This window comes from Agelaius tricolor, unplaced genomic scaffold (assembly GCF_023055355.1).
Source record: "Agelaius tricolor isolate 1412-34295 unplaced genomic scaffold, bAgeTri1.0.p SCAF_6, whole genome shotgun sequence".
In the NCBI taxonomy this organism is placed as follows: Eukaryota; Metazoa; Chordata; class Aves; order Passeriformes; family Icteridae; genus Agelaius; species Agelaius tricolor.
The window spans coordinates 38992922-39013651 of NW_027269266.1; the positions used below are offsets into that span (position 1 = coordinate 38992922).

At 38.5% G+C, this 20730-nt stretch overlaps 1 protein-coding gene across 6 annotated transcripts in view; it reads left to right on the forward strand.

Moving 5' to 3' along the window:
- Positions 1 to 20730, forward strand: part of RBMS3 (RNA binding motif single stranded interacting protein 3) — a 707113-nt gene that overhangs the window by 611398 nt on the left and 74985 nt on the right. For all 6 annotated transcript variants that reach the window (XM_071429410.1, XM_071429411.1, XM_071429414.1 and 3 more), the window contains 2 exons: positions 3744 to 3850; positions 14783 to 14829. In XM_071429410.1, coding sequence (XP_071285511.1) covers positions 3744 to 3850; positions 14783 to 14829 — 154 coding nt within the window. The remainder of the gene's footprint in view (positions 1 to 3743; positions 3851 to 14782; positions 14830 to 20730) is intronic.

A 20730-nucleotide genomic window follows, 5' to 3' on the forward strand; every position in this document is an offset into this window, starting at 1 on the left:
ATCAATTTGATCCCACTTCCTTCTCAAGACTGAAAGCCAAGTTCAGGACTATTTATGTCTTATTAACTAGAGAAGGCTTTGGATGGGAACTGCAGCAAGCATTTAAGTCTTCGCCTTGAAAAATGGGTTATGGCTTAATGAACCTTGTTCAGGTTAAAGCAGTTATTTATTCTTGGTATTTATGTTTGTTGCTGTCAGGTAGAAGTCAATGAAAGAGCAGTGCCTTCTATCTTGAAGAGTTTATCAGGATGGAATAGCCTGAAATTTGTTTCAAGTGAATCAATTCTCACTTTTTTAACGGGAAAATAGCAACAGTAGATTTTCCAGATATGCTTCAAAATACCACATATGCTTAAATCTTAGAGGATGTCAAGAACCATATAAAAAGATCTGCTTATCACTTCAAAATGTGAACATCTACAGATATCCAAATTACATTTTCTATTAAGTCAGAAGTACAAAAGGTGAGAGAAGAGGCAGAGAGACAGGCATTTATTTTCAGTCCATGTGTTCATACAGAGGAAAAAGAGAAAAGTAAAAATGCAGGCCATAAATTGAAGACTGTCTACATGGAATGGAAAAGAAAAGAAGCTGAAAAGCTTTAAATATTCCCTTTTTTCTTTCCTCCCCTTCTGAAGTATTTGGGGTGAAATATACCACTTCTACTGCAACCCATGGATATTATTTATCTAATGTTGATATTGTTTGTCTAGTTCCTAAATATTTTCTTTTATTAAATGAAACCATGGTACCTAATTGTTATCCTTTTCTTGGCTGAAGTAAATTTATTATTTTTAAAACATGTTGGAAATTTAATGAAACCATTAAAAAAGAATTCTACCTAGAAAGAATTATGCTCACATGGTGGAATGGGATGTTGTCTTTGTAGTATCTTCTGTTGCTCTGTATTTGACCAGTAAGAATGATGATACTAATATTTGGGTGCATCTGATCTTGGAAGGCCTAGAGGACCTTTCTTACAAAGCATTTCTAAAGGGCTGAAGTAAACCAAGAAACCAAGATTTGAGCTCTTCTATGTACTTAGGGCAACATCTTTGAGCTCCCGAGACTGTTACATTCTACTTTATGTCCTGAAAAAAGAGAGTTTATTAATTACTAATTTGGTTTTATATATATATATATATTTATATTTATATTTATATTTATATTTATATTTATATTTATATATAGGTTACCATAATTGTTTCAGGAGTAAACCACCATTAGGACCTACACCACTTCAGATTTAGGATAATCTGTCTTGTTTGATGCTGCATCCCTGTGTTTAGGGGAAAAAAAACCAACAAAACCCTGAAAATCCTCAACCCAAACCATCCTATACAGGCTCTGTCTTCCTGTCAGAACATTTTGGTTTGAAATTTTTACTTCTTTTAAAGTTGGTCAATACAGACTGACTTTATCCACAGAATTACCCTCAGTTTATCATAGAGGAATATAATTTCCCATGCAGAAATTTGCCTGTATAGAGCATTGTCCTTTCCCACCTTCTTTCCAACCTCCTGAAAAGTCTCTACAATATTTTTTTCATATTTTTTCTAGATGGGGTTTGTAAAGTTGTTTGGTAGCTCTGTTCGATCTTGATCAACCTTAGGAAGCCACTAATTAACAAATACGAGCTTGTCAGATGGTAATGCTGGAGTGGGGAATTCTGGAAATGGTAACAGCTTCCTATTTGTGGTTGGCCAAATAGAGAGAGAGAGGATGTGTAGATTTCCTATCTTGTTAAACCACATCACAGTACATGGGCTGATAGCAGATGTGTTCATTACCAGATGATCAGGGCGTGTGTAAATATCCACTGTGCAGATGATTTTTGCATGCTCCTCCTGATGGTATCATATGTTGCTTGGTAGTTGTTCAGTGCTTAAAACAAAAAGCTTTTGAAGCTTCAGATGTGATGTTTAATAGGCCTTTCTCTAATGCTGGCTTAGCACCTGCTCCTCCCTCAGAATCACATCAAAGTGAACTCTAAGTAACCACTCTGAAATCATGCAGCATCAGGCCATGGAGTAAAACCAGTGAAAGCACAGGGCAATCAGCCCTGTGAAGTCTCTCCATCTGCAGAAAGAATCTCCATAGTCACCTGGATGCTTTTAAACCTTCATTATTTTAAATTTAAAATGGTTGGCTGAGCATTGCTTCTAGAAAAATCTGATACAGTAATCAAAGTTGGAGGTGGGGAAGGACCTCTGGGGTCACACAGTCGAGCTTTCTGCCAATAATGGATTGTTTCCTGCAGTTCAGTTTCTAGTGACCTTGAAAATTACTAGCCTGTATAAAATGGTAATGAAAAAACAAAGCTCTTGTAGCTTCAGAAGTAGACAAAGTGATGCTGTCCCAATGTGAAATTGTGGTTTTGATATGAGATTCTCTCTGTGCATTGTTTCATGGTTGAAGTTTTTAGGTGATCACAGTTTTAATTTATACTTTCTGACCCATTTTGAATTGGCTATAATCAGGAGGTTGGTGGAGGTTAACTTGTTCCTATACCACATGAACTTGTCCCTTAACCAAATCATAATTTTTATTACAAATAAATAAGTCAACAACTTGATTAGCCCCCCCACCCAAAAATTTTCTTCATGTCTCTGCAGTTGTATTGTTTCAAGATTTCTAGCCTCCCAGAAACAGGAAATGAGAAGGGAAAAAAACAGATTTCTTAGTTTTTCCATGAAAACTCTTGGTTAATTAATTACAGACTTATCATGCCTGGGAACTCAAAGATTCCTGAAGAGACTCAGATGTGACACATGATTTTTCAGCTTTTTACAAACAGGCAGATATTGGTTTACTTCTCTGCTGATGTAGGCAATAAAGCACAGCCCTAACAGGCACCTAGTGTATGCGAGTGGGTAGATTTTGGCCTTCCTTTTAAGGATTAAGCAGGAGAGACAAGCTCCCACCAGCAGAGTAATTAAAGTTTTGGCTAAAAAAATATTTTAGGAGTCTGTGAAAAGCTGGGTAGATGGGAAAGAGATCCCAAGACACCAAGTTCCCTTCCTGCTGTGCCCGTTTGATGTGTGTTAATTTCTTCTCTAGGGGGCCCTATTATGGTCTGTCTTTTGGGGTGTGCAGTGCTCTGATTATCCTTTCTTCCTGGGACTCTGGCCCCTCCTGACTATTGTATTCACACACTCCAGATCTCACTTGGAGAGGAAAAGGGTTTTCTCAGCTGCCAACTTGCTTAAAAGAAGGACTTAAGAGGAAAAAAAAAAAGCTGATTGGACCGGGCTTGGCAAAAGTCTCCATTTTATTCTGTTTAGTCAGATTTTTAAAGGACTGGATGTTGAGAAACACCAAAATAGTGAGAACACTTATTCCTTAAGCAGGTTCTTGCAAAGGTTTTACAATTAAAAACAGAAAGCTGCTTTAGTAAAGCAGTGTTTATCCTTGCACTAATGCTGGTCATGAATACGTGTCTAACTTAGCTGGAACTAATGCCTGACTATACTGTTCCACTACAGCAACTTAACATTCTGCGTAGGCTGATTATTTTTTCAACAATATTTGCTAAATTCTTTTAAGGGCTGCCAGTATATATTTTTTGAAGCTTAGTTAATAAGAACAGCTGCCAGTGGAGTCAAGGCTAAAAGAGGCAAAAAATATCTGCAGAAGGCAAGATTTTACTTCAAAAGATCAGTATTACAAAGCACTACTGTTGCTGGTATAATCACTTTCTTTGGGGGGGATGCTAATATAGACTGGGTTTCTTGTCTTCACAGCCCCCACTGAGCCTTTGCTGTGCAAATTTGCTGATGGAGGGCAAAAGAAGCGCCAGAATCAAAGCAAATACACACAGAATGGAAGGCCGTGGCCCAGAGAAGGAGAGGTAAGTGCCACGTAGCAATTATTTTCCTGGGGTTTGGCAGAAGTCAGCGACAGACCTGGAAGTCTACCTTTCAGGCTGGGAAGAAATCAGATTGCACACAAAATGCAATAGTTTCATACAGAAAAAGCTATGTAGGCAGTGGGGAGATGGAGGTTTATGATAATGTGCAGAGTGTAAAGTTACAGGAAAGGAGAATTTCCGAGCTTGGTGTGGAACTGTGCACAGCCTGGTCCCACTGTGAGTGCTCTGCAGGCAGACCTGAGCTGAGGATTCTCTTACTGGTGAGCCATCAGCAACCAAGGTGTGCCTTTTACAAACCAAATCAATTTGCACTGAAGCAACTCAACAATGTTATTTCCTCTGTCTAGTTTCTGGTGGTAAAATATCCTTAGGGAATATGAGAGCTATTTCAAAAGAGAGATGTGCATCCAGACGTAGGGTCCATGTAAAAGTTTTGTGGAAGCTTATCTGAGCTGAGCTCTTCATTCTGTTCAAGACAAAGCAATTTACAGTAGCCTCAGCTGCATCATGTATACAACATTTTATAATAATCTAATGGTTGCTCTCTGCTCTGCTGCAAGGAGTCTGTTACTGGAGTTTCTTTTCTGTGTGAAGTGACTCCATATGAGGGTGAAATAAGAAAGGCATTTTTTGATTCTTCAAGAGTTTGTTTACTGTTTTTGAATTTTATTACTGAAAAAAAGACTTGAACAAATAAAGGAGATGTGATCACAGTGCCTGCTTATACATGGTGTTAGCTATGAAGGCTGAAGGACTTGCAAGTATTTCTATCCTAAGCAACTATTCTTTGTATTTATGATTGAGCCTTCAAGGAAAAAACATACTGGTCTCAGTGGTGCTCCTCTAGAATACAAGTTGTGGGGGAAATGGGGGGAAGGTTTCTTTTTTTGAGTGGGGGAGGGTGAGTGTTGCTATGTTTACTTCAATTTTACAAGGCAAACTAAAAAAACAAAACAAGAAAATTATTTGCTGTTTCTGAGTTACATGTTTCTAGAGTATTTCTGCTTTTTTGTAACTACTTGGTTTTTCTAGCTGATACTTTTCAGACCATTAGTTTATGACATATATACTCTAGCGCTATTGGTGAGCTCCCAAAACAAAGGCCTTTTGAAAGTGTAGAAATTTCTCCCAGCATCCCATGGTTGTTCTACGCTGTTCCAAAAGCAAAGGATCCCTTTTTAGCTCTGTGGGCTGAAAATCCCAGTGTGGCAGACATGTTTGCTATGGGACATTGCAGAAGTCTCCAAAGGCTCATTGCAGTATTTCACACCGTATGTCCAAAAAATGGAGTTACTTTCTCAGGAGCCATTATGGTGTGTCATATTAGGGATCTACTGAGTAATAAGTGCCCAAGAAGTACTTCAAGTAGTAGACTCAGGTCAGCCTTTACATAGCTTGAAAAACAAAGATTTATGTATAGGAGATAACAATAAGGTCAACAATTCATATTTTAAAGACCTCTAAATCCTTGTTTAAAAAGTAAATGCCATCACAGCTATTATACTTCCTTCAGTTCAAACCAATAATAAAAAAGAATATAAAGTTAAAGCCAGCAAGTCACCATTATGCCTGTGGCCTCAGGGCATCAGCTTATTGCATCTTGTATAGTTCATTTGTTGCTAGTGGAGTGGTGCCTGTGAAGCACAGTGATATCCAGGTAACCTGGAGGCAGGGTGTGGCTGGTGTGTTTGTAGTATCAACACTTAAAAACTGATTTTCAGTGCTGGAAGACATCATTCCTTGTTGTTGATTGCAGTTGAGTACAGAGTGGTTGTCATGGTATAATGTACAAACATGAAAAGATGGTAAAGACACAAACTCAGAAATATTTCAGGCTAGATTTTCTCTGTTTACTAACATCTGGTTAATACCTTGCTGCACATTGGACATTTACTACCCAGAGCATCAAAGACAAGAATGCATGTTCTCCTTGAGGGTCCCTCATTTATTGAATTTCTTCCCCACTGTTTATTTTCTTATTTCCAATGTAAAATCTTTCTGTATAATTACTCTTACATTCCATATGCAATGCGGTTTTTCAAACTCTTTGTCCTTTAACAATTTTATTCTAGAAACAGTTGTTTTTAGAATTCAGTTGTTCTTTAGGTAGCAGCACTTGAGTAACCCTCCTACAGTAATTTCTGTAGGTTTTAATTTCTTTTAATTTCTTTTTGAAAGAACAGGCGGTGTGAGTAGTGAAAAACAACTGATCTATGATAAGTGCCATAGTTCTGATGACAAATGGGATCTGGAAATAGTCCCTTCACCTCTGCTCTTACTTGGTTTCTTCCCCAAAGAAAAGTATTGAAACAGCATCCAAGAGATTACTCCCTTAGTGTTCCCACCCTGGCCAAATCCTGTGGTATCTAGACCAAGATGTATTTTGGCTATTGTTCAGATAAGCCTTTGCATTCATGAACACTTTAGTGAAGGGCATTTCTAAAACATCTGAGGTTTAACCAGCCTTAGCACTGAGCGTGCAAAAGGATTATTTCTTGGAAGAGCAGATCCCGAGAAATGACAGCAACAGTTCTGTCACTGGCCTCAGACTTGAGCTCTGCCAGTACTCTGCTGCAGGGAGGGAATGGCAGGAGATTTAGTGAGGAGGAGCAGGTTTGCTGTAGTCATGCTGTTCTCAGAGGTTTTGCTCTCTTTTATGAAGAGTTTCTATGGAATTTTATAAGATAGGATTTCTCCTGGTTTTTTTGTGAAGTTGTCAGGTTATGCTGCAGAATGCAGTAGAAATTCCTATCTTACATCTTTGTAGATTGCTTCATAACCATACATAATTGGCTGTTAAATTGCCTGCCCTTTTAAAGTCAAATATTTAGCAATACACTGAATTTCTCTTGGGGATTTTTGGGAGGTCGGTGGGGGGGGGGAGGTTGGGTTTTGTGCTTGGTTATTTGGCCAACTGTAACCAGGGAAGAATGGCAGATCTTGAGTAGTGCTTTCTAGTCCTTACCCTTACACTCTTGTTTGGAGTCTCAGGAAATGTTCAGCGGATTTACTGAGACATTTAACTGAGTGTTTGTGATGGTTGACCAGTTTTGGACTACAGAGCTGAGAGGTTATATTAGTGATGGCTTTATATAAGGCTGTCAAATTAGGCATCTAATAGACAGGTGCAATAAATGTACAGTGAAACCTGCAAGTGTTGGAAATATTTGCAGTGGAATTCTGACCCAGCAACTGACATAATTTCTGCACAAAGTTCAGTCATTTCTTTTTTGGGCTAGCTTCTCCTCACACTGGTTTAATTAAGCACTCTGTTTTGCAACTTAACCTGTCAAGATTATATTGAAGTGGTGATAGAGGATAATCATATTCAAATTCTGTCTGTAAAATATTTGATTCAATTTGCCTTTAAATTGCAATTGACAAGTCGAGAAGTGGGTGACATAAATCTCCAAAAATGTTTTAGTCAAAAATGCACCCAGGGAACAAGTGTAGTCACAAATTGAGATCAGATTGGATTAAAAAGCGCAACATAAATTTTGCAACATAATCTTCTATTGCAGATTTAATGAAACCTTGTTTTGGTTATTCAGAAATAAAGTCTTTTGATACATATATTTAAGAGCAGATTTATTTGAAAATTATGTGGTAGACAGGGAGAATTTTGCCTACAGTTTATTACTGTTTTCTAGAAATTGTAGCTTTTCTACATCTGGTGAGCCCAATGTGATTAAGGTTTTTTTAATGGTCACAGTATCTTGGACTCTTTGATATTTCATTTGCAAGTTTCTGTAAAATTTGTTCTATTTAAATAGCTGCATTGTCTTGTAAGAGAGGACCACCCTTACAGTATTGTTGCATGTATCACAACAGTGAAATGCAGCATTGAATGCATTGAATTTGGTCTGATGTCTATAATGATATTCAATAATGGCCATTGAATTTGGTCTGATGTCTGTAATGATACTCAATAATTGTCACTAATAATTCTTCCATTGATTGCTTTTTTGCTTCCATAATCTAAGTTGCATTTTTTATTTCTAAAGAGCCAATAGGTTACCTTCCTTTCCTTCCCCTTCTTCTCTTCTTCCGTACTCTTTTCTACTTTATTTTCTTTCAAGCTCAGTTCATGGAATATCCAAAGAATTAAGCAAGTTTTTAATTCTTTCTTAAAAAATAAAATTACGTGTTAGCTTGGGAATGTTGCTTTTGTAACAGTTTCTCTTTTTGTCCACTATTCATTACAACTTTGCCTAATGTAAACAGCAGTTTAGAGAGAAAAACATACAATAGGTAAGACACTTCCCAAATTTTTTGTAAAGTCAGTACCAGTGAAGGGCTGAAGCAATTGATCCTGGTGCCAATGGTCTCTTCTTTACCAGCAGATGCATTTAGAAATAATTAGTAGTTCTCTTCCAGGCCTATTTATAAGTCAGGCATGGAATTTTTTTTATGCTTCCAAGGAGATAGGTACTACTTAGTTGTATTCTGTAATCCTGAATGTCTAGACAAGTAACTTTTCTTATACCTAGACAAGTATAAACTTTTCTTTGCTGTGAGAGTCAATTCCCAGTTCTGTTGAGATAAGCACTAGTACCCTCATATGTAAACAACCCACAAAGACATTTACTATATATATTTAGCATGCCTGTAATTAAACATTGGCACTTTGCATGCTTATTTTCAACAAAAGCTCAGTTTAACAGAGAGAGGCATTGAACCTGAAAAGAAGCCCTCTCTCCAGAGGGAGAAAGAGAAGGGCAAAAGATAACTGACCAGTAGGTGAAAAGATCTAGAACAATGACCCAAGGTGCTGTTGCTGTGGGCAACATTTTGAAAAGATGCCTCAGTGGCTCAAATACCAAAAATCAGTTTGGATTTTGAACTTATAAAGTAGATAGAAATATTTGAAAAGTACACAGAAATATTTTAAACCAATAGCCTATATGAAATCACTGTCAATGCAATCAGGATTTTAAAAGGGCCATGGTTTGGTTAAAATAGAATCAGCTATGTACCTGTCCTTAGAAATCAGTTTTCTTTGTTTTCATTTTAGCTTTGAATTTCCTTCTCTGGTGAAAAATGTCATGCCATTTGCCCTGGAGATTTTCCTGCAGTTGGGTTCTCCTCCAAATTCTGCTGCTAAAACAGTGTTTTCTTAGGCAGAATAATCAAATGTTGGAAAGAGGGAAAGGACATATCTTTTTCTGTTGTATCCCCAACAGATATCAGGAGTGCTGCCAGCCACCCCTAGAATTCTTCCCAACTCACTGCAGCACACACATCTAATGTGCAAATGTGAGTGTAATACACAGCTGGTACTGGATCACACTCATGGCAGAATGGGGATACCAGATCCCCAAAAGCAGATCATGTGTAGACATGAAGATGACATGGTGGAATGTGTTGAGTGGCTGTGGAAACAGAATAATTGTGTTATATTATATATGTTCTCTTTTGCTTTTGTTTTGGGGTTTTTTTTTCCAATTCTGTAGTCTTTGGCACTTGTATTTTAACTAATAGATGAGTTGAAGAGAGAAGAAAGTGACTCAATCCCAAGAACAGAAGCTGTTTATGTCAGACTTCCATTCCAGTTCTGTAGGACAAAAGGGTTTCTTGTCATTCATTTGGGTATCTGAACTTGTTATTGTGTTTATCAGAGCAGTCTCTGATGTTCTGAGGTTCATGAATCACTTCCCAAGTTTAACAATAGTGTATACTTTCCTCTCCACAATACTTTCCCCCTCAGAATCTGCAGCTTCTTAAGGAGCACACATCACTGGGAAATGCTCCATTCCTTTCATATGCATCTAGACTAAGAGGTGCCACATTTATATTCTAGATTTCTCCTTCTCTAAGAAGGAAAGGTGGGGGCAGTTATTCACAATTAAATTCAGAAGTCTTTCTAATAATGTTGAATATTTCTGTCAGAACTGTTTAAATAATCAAAGAAAGGAATTCTGCCAAGTTAACTTTAGTGGTGACTGAACTTATTTTATAAAATCAGTATTTTGCATTAATCTCATCTGGGTTGATGATTTCTTTTCCCTACTCTCTTCTTTCTTCAAAGCATTTCAATAAGGGCAGCTTCTGTCAGGGCACAAGAGATCGTTGTGTTGTGATGCCTGGCAGATATTAGTGATGGAAAAGAAGCAAGTACAGGAATCTGAGTGTTGAAATTTCAATTGATTCCACTGCAGTAGCCAAGAGTACACCCTGGGATGGCAGTCCTGCAGTGGGAAAGGGTGAAGCTCTGAGTCAGTGGAGATTGGAAGGACAGAGTTATCTTTTAGTCTAACTCCCACATCAGTTCACCACTGAAATCCCTTAAGTGCAAGTGTACAACCTTCCCTCTCCAAATCTCACCTTAAGGAGGAGAAATCCAGGGCCGCTTCTGCTTGGAAAGCCCACCACATCCATGGATTTCACCCCTTTTTAATTTCCAGGCCTTGCCATTTTTTCCAATGGCCTGTGGCCTCCTCCACAGCCCGAGGTCCTGCAGTGGCAGCAGCCTGCCCTGGCAGAGGTGCTCCAGCACTAGGCAGAGGCTGGCCAGGGCAGGTTTGAGGAGATGATGTGGATGTCTCACCAGGTTGATATTGTGTGATATTGTGAATTTTTGCACAGTGTTGGAAAGACATGTACACTGAGAGTAGATATGGGGATATGATGGTGAAGTTGTGCATGAAAGCAGCTTCCCAGCAACACAGAAGATGCTGGGCTGGACTGAAGATGCACAGAAGAAATTGGTCATTTGTAGGTATTTATGTTTGCTGGAAGACAGATATTGCGCTGCTAAGTTTTTTCTTGTGAGACATCACAGGGATTGGGTAGAGAAATAATAAACCCACTTCATTTCACATGATATTGAAGATCAGATATCTTATGTTCAAGTCATAAAAAAGAGGGGAAAAAAAAATCAAACCAGAATCAGAACATATTGTCTTTGCCCATGGAAAAATTTTCACAGTAAAGTATTGAACAAAAGGCCTTCAAACTTCCTGGGGAAACCCTTGTTTTCCAGATGCTTTTTGATATTTCCTGCTCTCTATTGAATGAAAGAGCTTAAATTTAAAGACAGGTGCAGACTGAATCTCTTGTTCTTAGAATCTCTTTCACTGATGTCAACAGTTAGAAAACTGCAGCAAAAAGTAACAAAAACTTTCATTCTTTTCACATGTCCTTTAAGTTCAGACACTTTGATAAAAATAAGAGATAAATAGACTCATATGGTTTAAGTAATATTTTTTTAAATCAATCTTTTTAACAAGCTGAGTTAATTCCTTTGTCACCTGACTTTCTGAACAGACCAGCAGTCATTAGGAATGACCTTTATTTCTATTAGTGTTTTTTTCCTTCAGTAGCTGAGTCTAGGTCCATTATCTGGCTGAGTGGCATGAAAATTAGGTGGTTCAGTTGTTCCTTAATAGAAGATTTATCTGACAAATACTTTCCTAAAGTAGCATTCCATCATCAGTGCCACTCCCTCTGGTGCCATTTTATCAGGAAGTGTCACTATGGGAAGAAAGAATAAAGACCCTCTCCTTCTACTGAGACACGAGCAAACCAGTGGGTGTAAAGGCCCAGAAGAAAACAGTCTCAGCACAGCAGAGGGCTGCTATAGGGGCATCAGCCAGTGCTTGGTGTAGTTCAGCCTGTATTAGCACTATGATGGCTATATTCAATTCTGATTTTAACAGATTTGAATATAGCTCTCACACAGAAGTCTGAGGCCAATTCTAATATTCTGCATTTGGTATTTTTGGAATTTCTGTTTGTCTGCTATGGAGGAAAGTTCAGACAATTTTCCAGTAAGTTATTATTGCTCATCAGTTTCTATTCCCAATGAATGAGGATGCTTCAGACCATAAATCTTTGACCGGTCCAGGCTAAGTGTTGCCACTCCTGGGCTTCCAGCCAGCATAATTTTGTGGGGAGAAATTATACAACTTGATGAGAAAGAAGTAAATAGTCCTGTGTTAGCAGCTATTTGAAATAGCAGCTGTTTAAGGCTATGCAGCAACGGGGGATATTAGCAATGTTACTGGGCCAGCTGTAGGTGGTTACCATATGCACACATGGCCACACGCTGTGTCCCATTTGTCCAATGTGAGACTTTTCATTTACTGGTAAATGTGATGGTGATATTTATAGTGGTCACTGCTGAAGTACTTGAACAGATTTGTGTAATCTGTCTCCCTGCAGTATGGAAATGGGATGTGGATAAAGAGGAGAGGAATGTCTAGCCTATCATATTTTGTACTTTTCAGGATCACAGCTGTGTCCCCTGTTCTTAATACCAATATAGAGAACTGAGTTTGTGCAGTTTGTCTGCATGGACCCACACACAGGTCTGGGATGGGATTGGAGGGTGAGCTGAGTGTCCATGCCATGACCAAGTGCTCAAATATTCACGAGAAAAGTAAATGAAAGTGGCACAGACATGTTTGCAGGTCTCACATGGACATCAAGTGAAAGAGCTGCTGTAGGTTTTCATTCCTGCACCTTCATTCTTATTTATGTCAAAGAAACTAAAATAAGACCAGTAGTTTATTTTCACTTTTCCTCCTAGACCCACCTACTTTGTTGCATTTTATCCCCCAGTCACTAATGCAAGCTGCAGGATATAGTGAGCCCTGATCCAGCAACTCTAAGGACAACTAGATCTAGAAATTCCCTAATTTAGAAAACTTGGATTTGTCCTTTCCCAAGAAATTATAATTTTTTTTGTTAGTCTGAGTAGACATGAGATGAGAGGTAAAATGTAAACACCTCAATTTAAAGAGAACATCTTAAATTATTTTAAGGAATATTTAAAAAAATGTTAGAAATAATTTTTCTGTCCCTCTAGGGCTTGTACGTAATATTTAAGTTGTCTTCACCAGTGCAGGAATACAAAAAGAAAGCAATGAGAAATTTTATACATGTTGAAAAGAGAAAGGAAAACAAGACAGTATGTTTCCTCAAAAATATATTACAGCCAAAAAGTTTTTTTTTCTCTTTTGTTTGGAAATTTCTACATTTCCTTTAGTAATTAATGCAACCTTACTAAACGGTATAATGTGCTGAGCATGCATAAGACATAAGAATATAAAACCAAGTAAGGGTTTACGATTTTCTGAGCTAATTTATTTTTTACATCAAAATCATTAGTGGTTCGAGTCTCCCTAAATTCAGTTCTCTGACATTTAAAACTTGCAGAAATAGCCATTTTATTTCTCTTTGTATTAAATCAATACTTCTTTCAAAAATAGCCACATGTACTTGGACTTAGTCTCCTGAATTATCCTTTGCTTGGGAGAGACTACATATTTTATTAAAACAGTGGCATTTTCATAAAGCAAAACATTTGCCCTAGCATCTGCTTAAAAGAATAATGAGAGAAATATACAAATTTAATAAGGACACCAGCCTTTTTTTGGCAGCACAAAGTAGCATGAAACCTGGCCTTTCACATCAGAAATTATTTTTGGCCTCTGGAAATTTGGACCACCTCCTCTTAGACCAGTTTGCAGCTGCTGGGCTAACCCACCTCTTCCAGGAGTGCTGCCTACTCTCTGCCTGCTCGTCACCAGTGCATTTACCCTGGCTGCTCACCTGCCTGCCTGGGAACCAGCCAAGCCCAGGCACTTTCCTGACCTGTCTGTGCAGCCATCTGGAAGGGGGCAGGTGCCATTATTCAGAAGTGCTTTGGTAGATGGCTTTAGGGGCACAAAAAGCTCCCAGCAGGAGCACAGACCATGCCACGTGGTTGGTAAAGCATCTGTCCTTGAAGAAAATGCTGCCTGTCTCAGGCAACAAGCACAGGAAATGTATGAAAAATGAGGAGGAATACAGTGTCTTGGGGTGGGATGGTGCTGTGGTATTTTTTCAGCTGCTCCCACAAGGAGAGAGCAGTACCTTGAGCAATTGAGTTTCTCTCCGTTGTGCTTCTTACCCTGCACAAAGGACAACTTCTCATCTCTTGGTAGTCTTACACTGGAAAGCATTTCACAAAGGGAGGGATAAAAATCGATAAGGAAGGCAAAAAGTCAAAGCAAATGCAGTATATGGGAGGAGAGATTGTCAGTTCCATGTCTTTAAGTAAATGCTGGGGGGAAAAAAAGGTCTTTCCTGCATGACCTTGACTGCTATGTTGGAGCATAAGGTAGAGTGCTTAATACTGTCTGCAGCCCTGCTCTCTCTCTGCCTTTCCTGGGGTACCTGTGGATATGTCTGCTAACGGTGGCAGGGATGACAGTTGTTAGCTGGACAATGTTTTGACACTGCCAAATCCTTTTGCACAGGTCACGGTCCGCCTGGTGGCAAATGGCAGTTGAAAAGCTCTGTGTAACACATTAACAAATTCTTTTGCTGTCCAGACCTCTGAAGTATTTTAAAAGCTTTGTTTGAAAGCTCAAGCTTTTCTGCTTCACAGCCCATTTTTTGTTTCTTGTCTCATGGTAATGAATTGACTCTTCACTACGAGTTACACCTCACAGGAACTGTAGGGGTGTGACCTTTGTAGAAAAGATGAGACTCCTCCCTGTGAAGGTCTCATGAAGCTGGCTTTGGAATATTTCCCAACCACCCATCTCACAGGCAGCAGCAGGATTTGGGCCTGTCTTGTTATAGTGAATAATCAGCTGTAAAGTCATTAATTTCAGTGGAGTTATTAATTGATACTGGTGTAAAAAACCCCCACCATTTTCCCTGAATGTTGTGGAAAGATGGCAACCAACAGACTGAACAGATCTGTTTCTCAGTGATCTCTCAGGCTGGGGAGGTACCCAATCTGTCCATGCTGCTTTTGGCCATCTGAGCTTCCCTTGAGAATTTAGATTTCTATTTAAGTTGCATACAGTTTTTATTCATATTGGCTTTGAATATGTTTCATGTCTTTTTTTTTTCTTCTTTTTCCCCTTTTCCTTCAGTAATAGTAAAAATCTGTTTTTCTTCCCTAACTATGTGCAGGCTGGCATGGCTTTGACTTACGATCCAACAGCTGCTATACAGAATGGGTAAGAAATGCATGTTTTCTTATGTCTTTTTTAAAATTAGTTTGAATGTCATCTTCTGTTTTCTCTTTCTGCAGTGAAACTTTTTGAAAAGCAAATCCACTCGGTCATATTTTTTTCTGAAGCATATAATGCTATATTGTCAAGTTCTTCTTTAGTTTTCCTTTTCTTTTTATGCCTTCTTGTTTGCAATATCCATTTGAATGGGAAGTTGTTTTTTCTAATAGTTTCCATCTCTATTTGGCAAGTGTTAGTAGATGTCTTTTTAATCTCTCTCTGTCATGAAGTGGAAACCAGTAAAGTTTCCCTTTACTGACTTGGCTTTTGTTAAAATAATCACTGAAGATTCCAACGTATTTTGAATAATAGAGCTGTTACTTCATCTGGGGTTCTTTCTGCAGGCTGGCTGCCTTCCATGTCATTGTCTGAATAAAAATGCCAGATAGGGAAAAAGCCTTAAATTAGTGTATAAGCAGATGGGATTTAAGGGTAATATTCTGAGCAACACCCTTCTTTATTTCTCAGCTACCATTTGTTGACACAAGGAATTGCAATTTTTTCTCAAACCAAGCAGTGAAATTACATCACCATATTATTTACCTGCATGATTACTTTTCCAATTATTTCATAAACTAGAAAAACATATCCTCTTTATTTAGCTCTCTTTTCAGCTAGGTTAACAACAATTTGAAAAGAGGCAGGAAGTTCATCTCTGAACTCTTTGACAGTCACTCTCTGATCAGAGAGATGCATGAGATGATTATCAAATGCCACGCATACTCTCACCTGTGTTCTCCAGCTGAAGGGGTGAATTTATTGATATAGATAAGAATGGGTTTATTTGTTAAATATTTGTTAGTGCACTGCTAGTTGAAGGAAAAAAAAACCCTAACATTCCCAGTAGTTTAAAAAATCAATAGTAATAGTTAGTCTATTTTGCTTAATTTTCCTTTATAAGGAGTAATTTTGTAGGACTTGTGATATTCCTGTGTTGTGGAGGACGAGACCAAACTCAGAAGAATAAAGAGCTTGTTTGTAATTGTGATTTCAGAATTCTCTGCTTCTATTTTCCTGTTCTGACCTCCACATGAGTCATTCTTCTCTATTGTCATACTTTTCAGCTGCTAAAACATTATAATCTATAAATAAAAACATCACTGGTTCATAGTACACCAGTGTTTCATGTGGACAGCTGGCTTTTTTTTTTTCATGTAAGTTCCTGCATGTCAATTGTGTGAGTGTTTTGGAAACCGTAGTTTGAGTGACCCATTGAGACTAATATGATTTTAATTCAAGAAGAATTCTTTTGAAGTTATGAGAGTTATCTCAGAATCAGACATTATTTATATCAAAGAACACCTATGGTGTTCAGGCTGCTCAGGTGGTTTGGTCATTCGATTGCTTGAACTGATCACGGGTAAAGAAATTGTACCCAATGGAGAATTTCAGTTCTGCAGTTTTTTAAATCTTCTTTTATTTTTAAGGCAAGAAATAAATCAAATTCCAGTACTAGATATCTCTCTAAGAGTGACAATTAATTATAACTTTGACATATGTCTTTTTTCTAAAGTGTCGAAATATTTTCAGTTTTATCAGGACTAAACCATCATTCAAAATGCTCTTGTGGTGAGATCTTGATTGTGTGCAGTATCATGAAGATCACCAGGACCTTTTTGGTCCAACAGGATTTTTTTATCTCCCCAGACATTCACACAGTAATCTCTACATATCCTGTGGTTTTAAGTTTTTTCTGGTTTTCATAAGCCTCTTTACTTGCAAGTACAGTGAAAATCTAGCTCAGAAGTTTTATTTTAATAAAGTCTGGGAGCACCTTAATGCTTTGCTTGTGAAATGTGTACATTTGATCTGTTGCTCGCTGACACAAGACACAGGCATTGGTGTGTGGCCATGGGGAAAGAGACTTAAAGGCTCTTAAGCTCTGTGAAGTAACTCAGCAAAGGGGCATCTTCCTCATGGGAGGGCAGGGTGGCACACCCACCCTGTGCTTAAAACGCTGCAGAATATTTGGCTGTAATGTGGGCCGAGCCACTAAGGTTTGCATGGAGCAATGTCACCAAAAGATCTCTAAAACAAAGGTCTTCTCCTTGTAGCGTTCAGCTGGGGTCACCAGTGCAGAATGTAGTGAACAGAGTCTGGGGATGAGAAATGTAAAGATACCAAGTCAAGGTGATGATTCAGAAGAGTTACGAATCACCAAAATTTAAAAAGAAAGATTAACTGTCCATGCTGACGTTTACTAGAGTTCTTTATAGGGTTGATAGATGCATTTGGATGCATCTAAATTGCTAAATCCACACAGGATTATGTGGAGGATGGAAGCCTACTAGAGAACCATGTCTCTGCAGCAGATGTCATGGGGTGGTATTTAAAATTCACAGTTCCTTAGGAAGTGTGGATTATATTAGGTTTTGAGTTGGGCCATAACCAAACCTCAGGGAAGCATCTGGACTCTTGTTTCCAGATGAAAAGGTAGGTTCTTATTGTTCATGGTGTCGTACTATCACTTTTATTACCATATAACTGCATATTTGCCTTGAAAATGTACAGCAGAAATAAAACAGAGTGTGAGAGAGGCTCTCACTAAAAATGACTATGATTTTTTTCCTCTGCTAAGGAATAGATGATTTTCTTCTGAGTCTATTACATTGTAAAGCTTGATTCTCCATTTCATTATATTGTTTTTATGCCTGTGTAGCTCTGTTTAAGCATCCAGTGGAGTTACATCAGCATAAAACTGGTATAATGGAGTGGAGAATCCAGCCCATAGTGTACCATAGCATTGCAGTATGGGGTACTGAGAATATGGTAAGCACACACTTCAGTAGATAAGATCTTTTCACTTGGCAACCACTTTGCCTTTTTTTTTGTTTTATAATAAGCCTTTTCTGAATTGTGTTTATAAAGGTACTCAGGTTTTATTTTGGGGAGCAGTAGTGTGCCTGTTGTAATATGCTATTGATTTTTCAATTTGTGGCATTAACATTGTTTTAGTAGTTTTATGCACTCATACAAGGAGCAGGATAGAGCTCTTGTACTTGCACTGTAAGGAAGCTCATTTAGAATGTTCCTGAGGCTGGAGTCCTCCTGGCCATTTGACTAGATTGCGATGTGCTTTATCAGTTCAGTGCCTTGTATCTGGGGGACAATTTTGTGCATTTGCTGGCCAATGGGCTCAATATTCAGATAGGTCTTTTCCAACTCCAACATCTGACTGTGGGCCTTGTTGCAACAGAAAATTGCTGCCTTGATAATGCTTGGTAATACTCTTACATTATGTGAGCCCCAGGATGCTATTTATGAATCTAACTTTTTCAGTACTGCCCGCAGGCACGAGGCATGAGCAAATGGTGTTTATTGCAGTGCAAATAGGATCTTGCTCTTGTGCAGATTCTGTCTGGAAGCTTGCACATTCCCCAGTAGAATGGGAACCATATGGATTTTTTTTTCCCACTTTTGGCAGGGAAGTAGTGACCAGACACTGCAGATAATGCAGTCCCCAAATGCAAAGGGAGGGTTGGTGTAGCAGAGGAGTATGTGCTTTGTCTGTTAAGCAACAGAAACTGTTGCTAAAGCGCTGCCTCTGTGTGCCTGATGAGGTACTGGAAATTTGCTTCTTTTTAACATTGCTTAGAAATGTGTTCTTTTCAGCCTCTTATAATAACCCCTCTTCAAGAACTTCCAGGAGCATCTTTTTGCCTACTAGTGATGAGTTTCTCCTTTGCTTATGGAATCTAGGCATGCTGAAAAAGTCTATTTTTAACACAAGGGTGACATCCATTTTGCCTTGCCCTTGCCACCTGCATGCTTGTGCTCCTGCATTGCAACTGCAACTGAGGAGCAGGGACATTGTCTTGCACCTGCAAAAAACTGCTCAGATCAATGTAAGGATGCAAACTGCATCTGCAGAAAATTCAGCTGAGCCTTCTGGAAAGCTCTCCTTAGAGCTCACAGGTCAACTATACCACAAAGCCTACAGCTCTCATGATACCTAGTACACTGTACTAGATACACTGTGCATTTTAATGCCAGGAAACTTGGAGGCATAATTTAATATATTTAAGACAAATCAAAGCCAGTATAATTCATATCTCTTTCCACTCCTTTTTTTGATGTAGATATTCTGATGACTGAGAATCCTGTATTCCCTTGAATGAACTTAAAACATACATCTTCCACCTCATGTCGCCTCTCCCTAAGCCTAAAGAAAAAAAAGAAGGCAAAGCCTAAGACTGAATATAGGAAGGTCCTCAGCTGCAAATCTTGTTGTCTTGCTGTAGTGTTTGTGCCAGAACAGGCCACTCTTGTATTTTTGTTCCCCTTGTCTCTTATTAGATCCCAGGCATGCCACTTATGCCAATTATATAGGAGGATAATAGCCCATTTGTATGTAAAGAGAATTTAGAGAGATGCCTCAGTGTCCCGTGGGTGAGGGCATGTTGAGCCCTCTTTGTCAATGAGCCCTGCCCTGGCAGCAAATGACTCCAGCAGTGTGGTAGGTTGAGCATCCCATACCTCAGGGTGGCTCTGCTTGAGTCCATCCCTAGCAAGGAGACCTCTACCCTCACCACACCACTGTTCTTCACATATGGCAGAGACATCCACATCCTTTACTATTAGATCCTTTTGGCCACAATTGGCCCTGAGGAAAGAAGACAAGCCTTTGTCTCTTGATGTACGAAATTCCTGACTGCAAAATAATTTCTTTGCAGCCTGTTGCAGTGGCTGAGATTGTAACACTTGATCTTTTATTATTATTATTAAAATTGAAATATATGAACTGGATTTTCCTGCACTGTCATTTGCAGCATCAGAGTTTCTTCCTTTCTCTTCTTTAATGCCCTTGTGCAGGAATTTTCCCAATACAGCTGAATGTCCTGGTGGTATGTTTTATTTGATCTTTATTTGAGAGCATTCCAAATGTTGACAGATAAATGGTATTGGCAGGGCTGTGAGAAGGGCTGTATTTTCCATGTTACTGTAGTATATATTCTACAGGCTTGTGTACTATTCAGATAAATGCATCTCTAAGCTGAAACTGAAATGGCAAGCTGTCTGTCAAATTCTTGGCTTAGCACACATTTTCTGTAAATTTGTTAATATTTGCTGGGATTTATTGGAGAGTTTATTCCAAAGAGTCAGCACTATTCCCAAATGGAAAGTTATTTCTTCCCTGTACTTGTCTTTGTCCAAGTGGTTCATACGTGGTTAAGGGTATGAGCCCAGCATCAATGCCAGGTTTATGAACAGAATGAGAAAAGAATAAACAAAAATGTATGATTTTCTCAAAAGATTTTTGTTTTATATTATTTTTTAGTTTAAAAGATTTATATATATTTCTATATATTACACATTTTACCCATAGACTAAATTCTGTGAGTCTGCCATTGACTATTTTCATTTGCTGCACACAACATTTTTTGGTTGATCTACTTAGCAAGAACATAGCCCAAGTGATTTCTGGTTAACACTGATCTGGGAGAAGACCCCTGTAAAAGGGGTTAGATAATATGCAACATGCTAGTGCCATAGATGACTCTGCCTAGTGGTGTAAAAATCCCTTCTCCCTCGATGTTGTGTGAAGCTAATATTTGGTACAAGCATGGGGATACAATTGCCTCTAAGTTCTCATAATAGGATATATATAAAATTGGGCAAAGGCACAATTTTAAAATAGTCTCTGTGCGAGCATTGTGAGGGCTGATAAATGGTCCTAAAATAGCATTATATTTCTATTAAACAAAAAATCGCTCAGATGCCACCTGCTGCTTTTGGCATTTTAAAATCTGATTTGGAATAGGAAGAACAAATGATTGCTTCTCTGTCTCCCTCTCCCCTCCTAACTTTGAATGTTTCCGCCCAACGTTCAAAGAGAGCAGCCTGTTT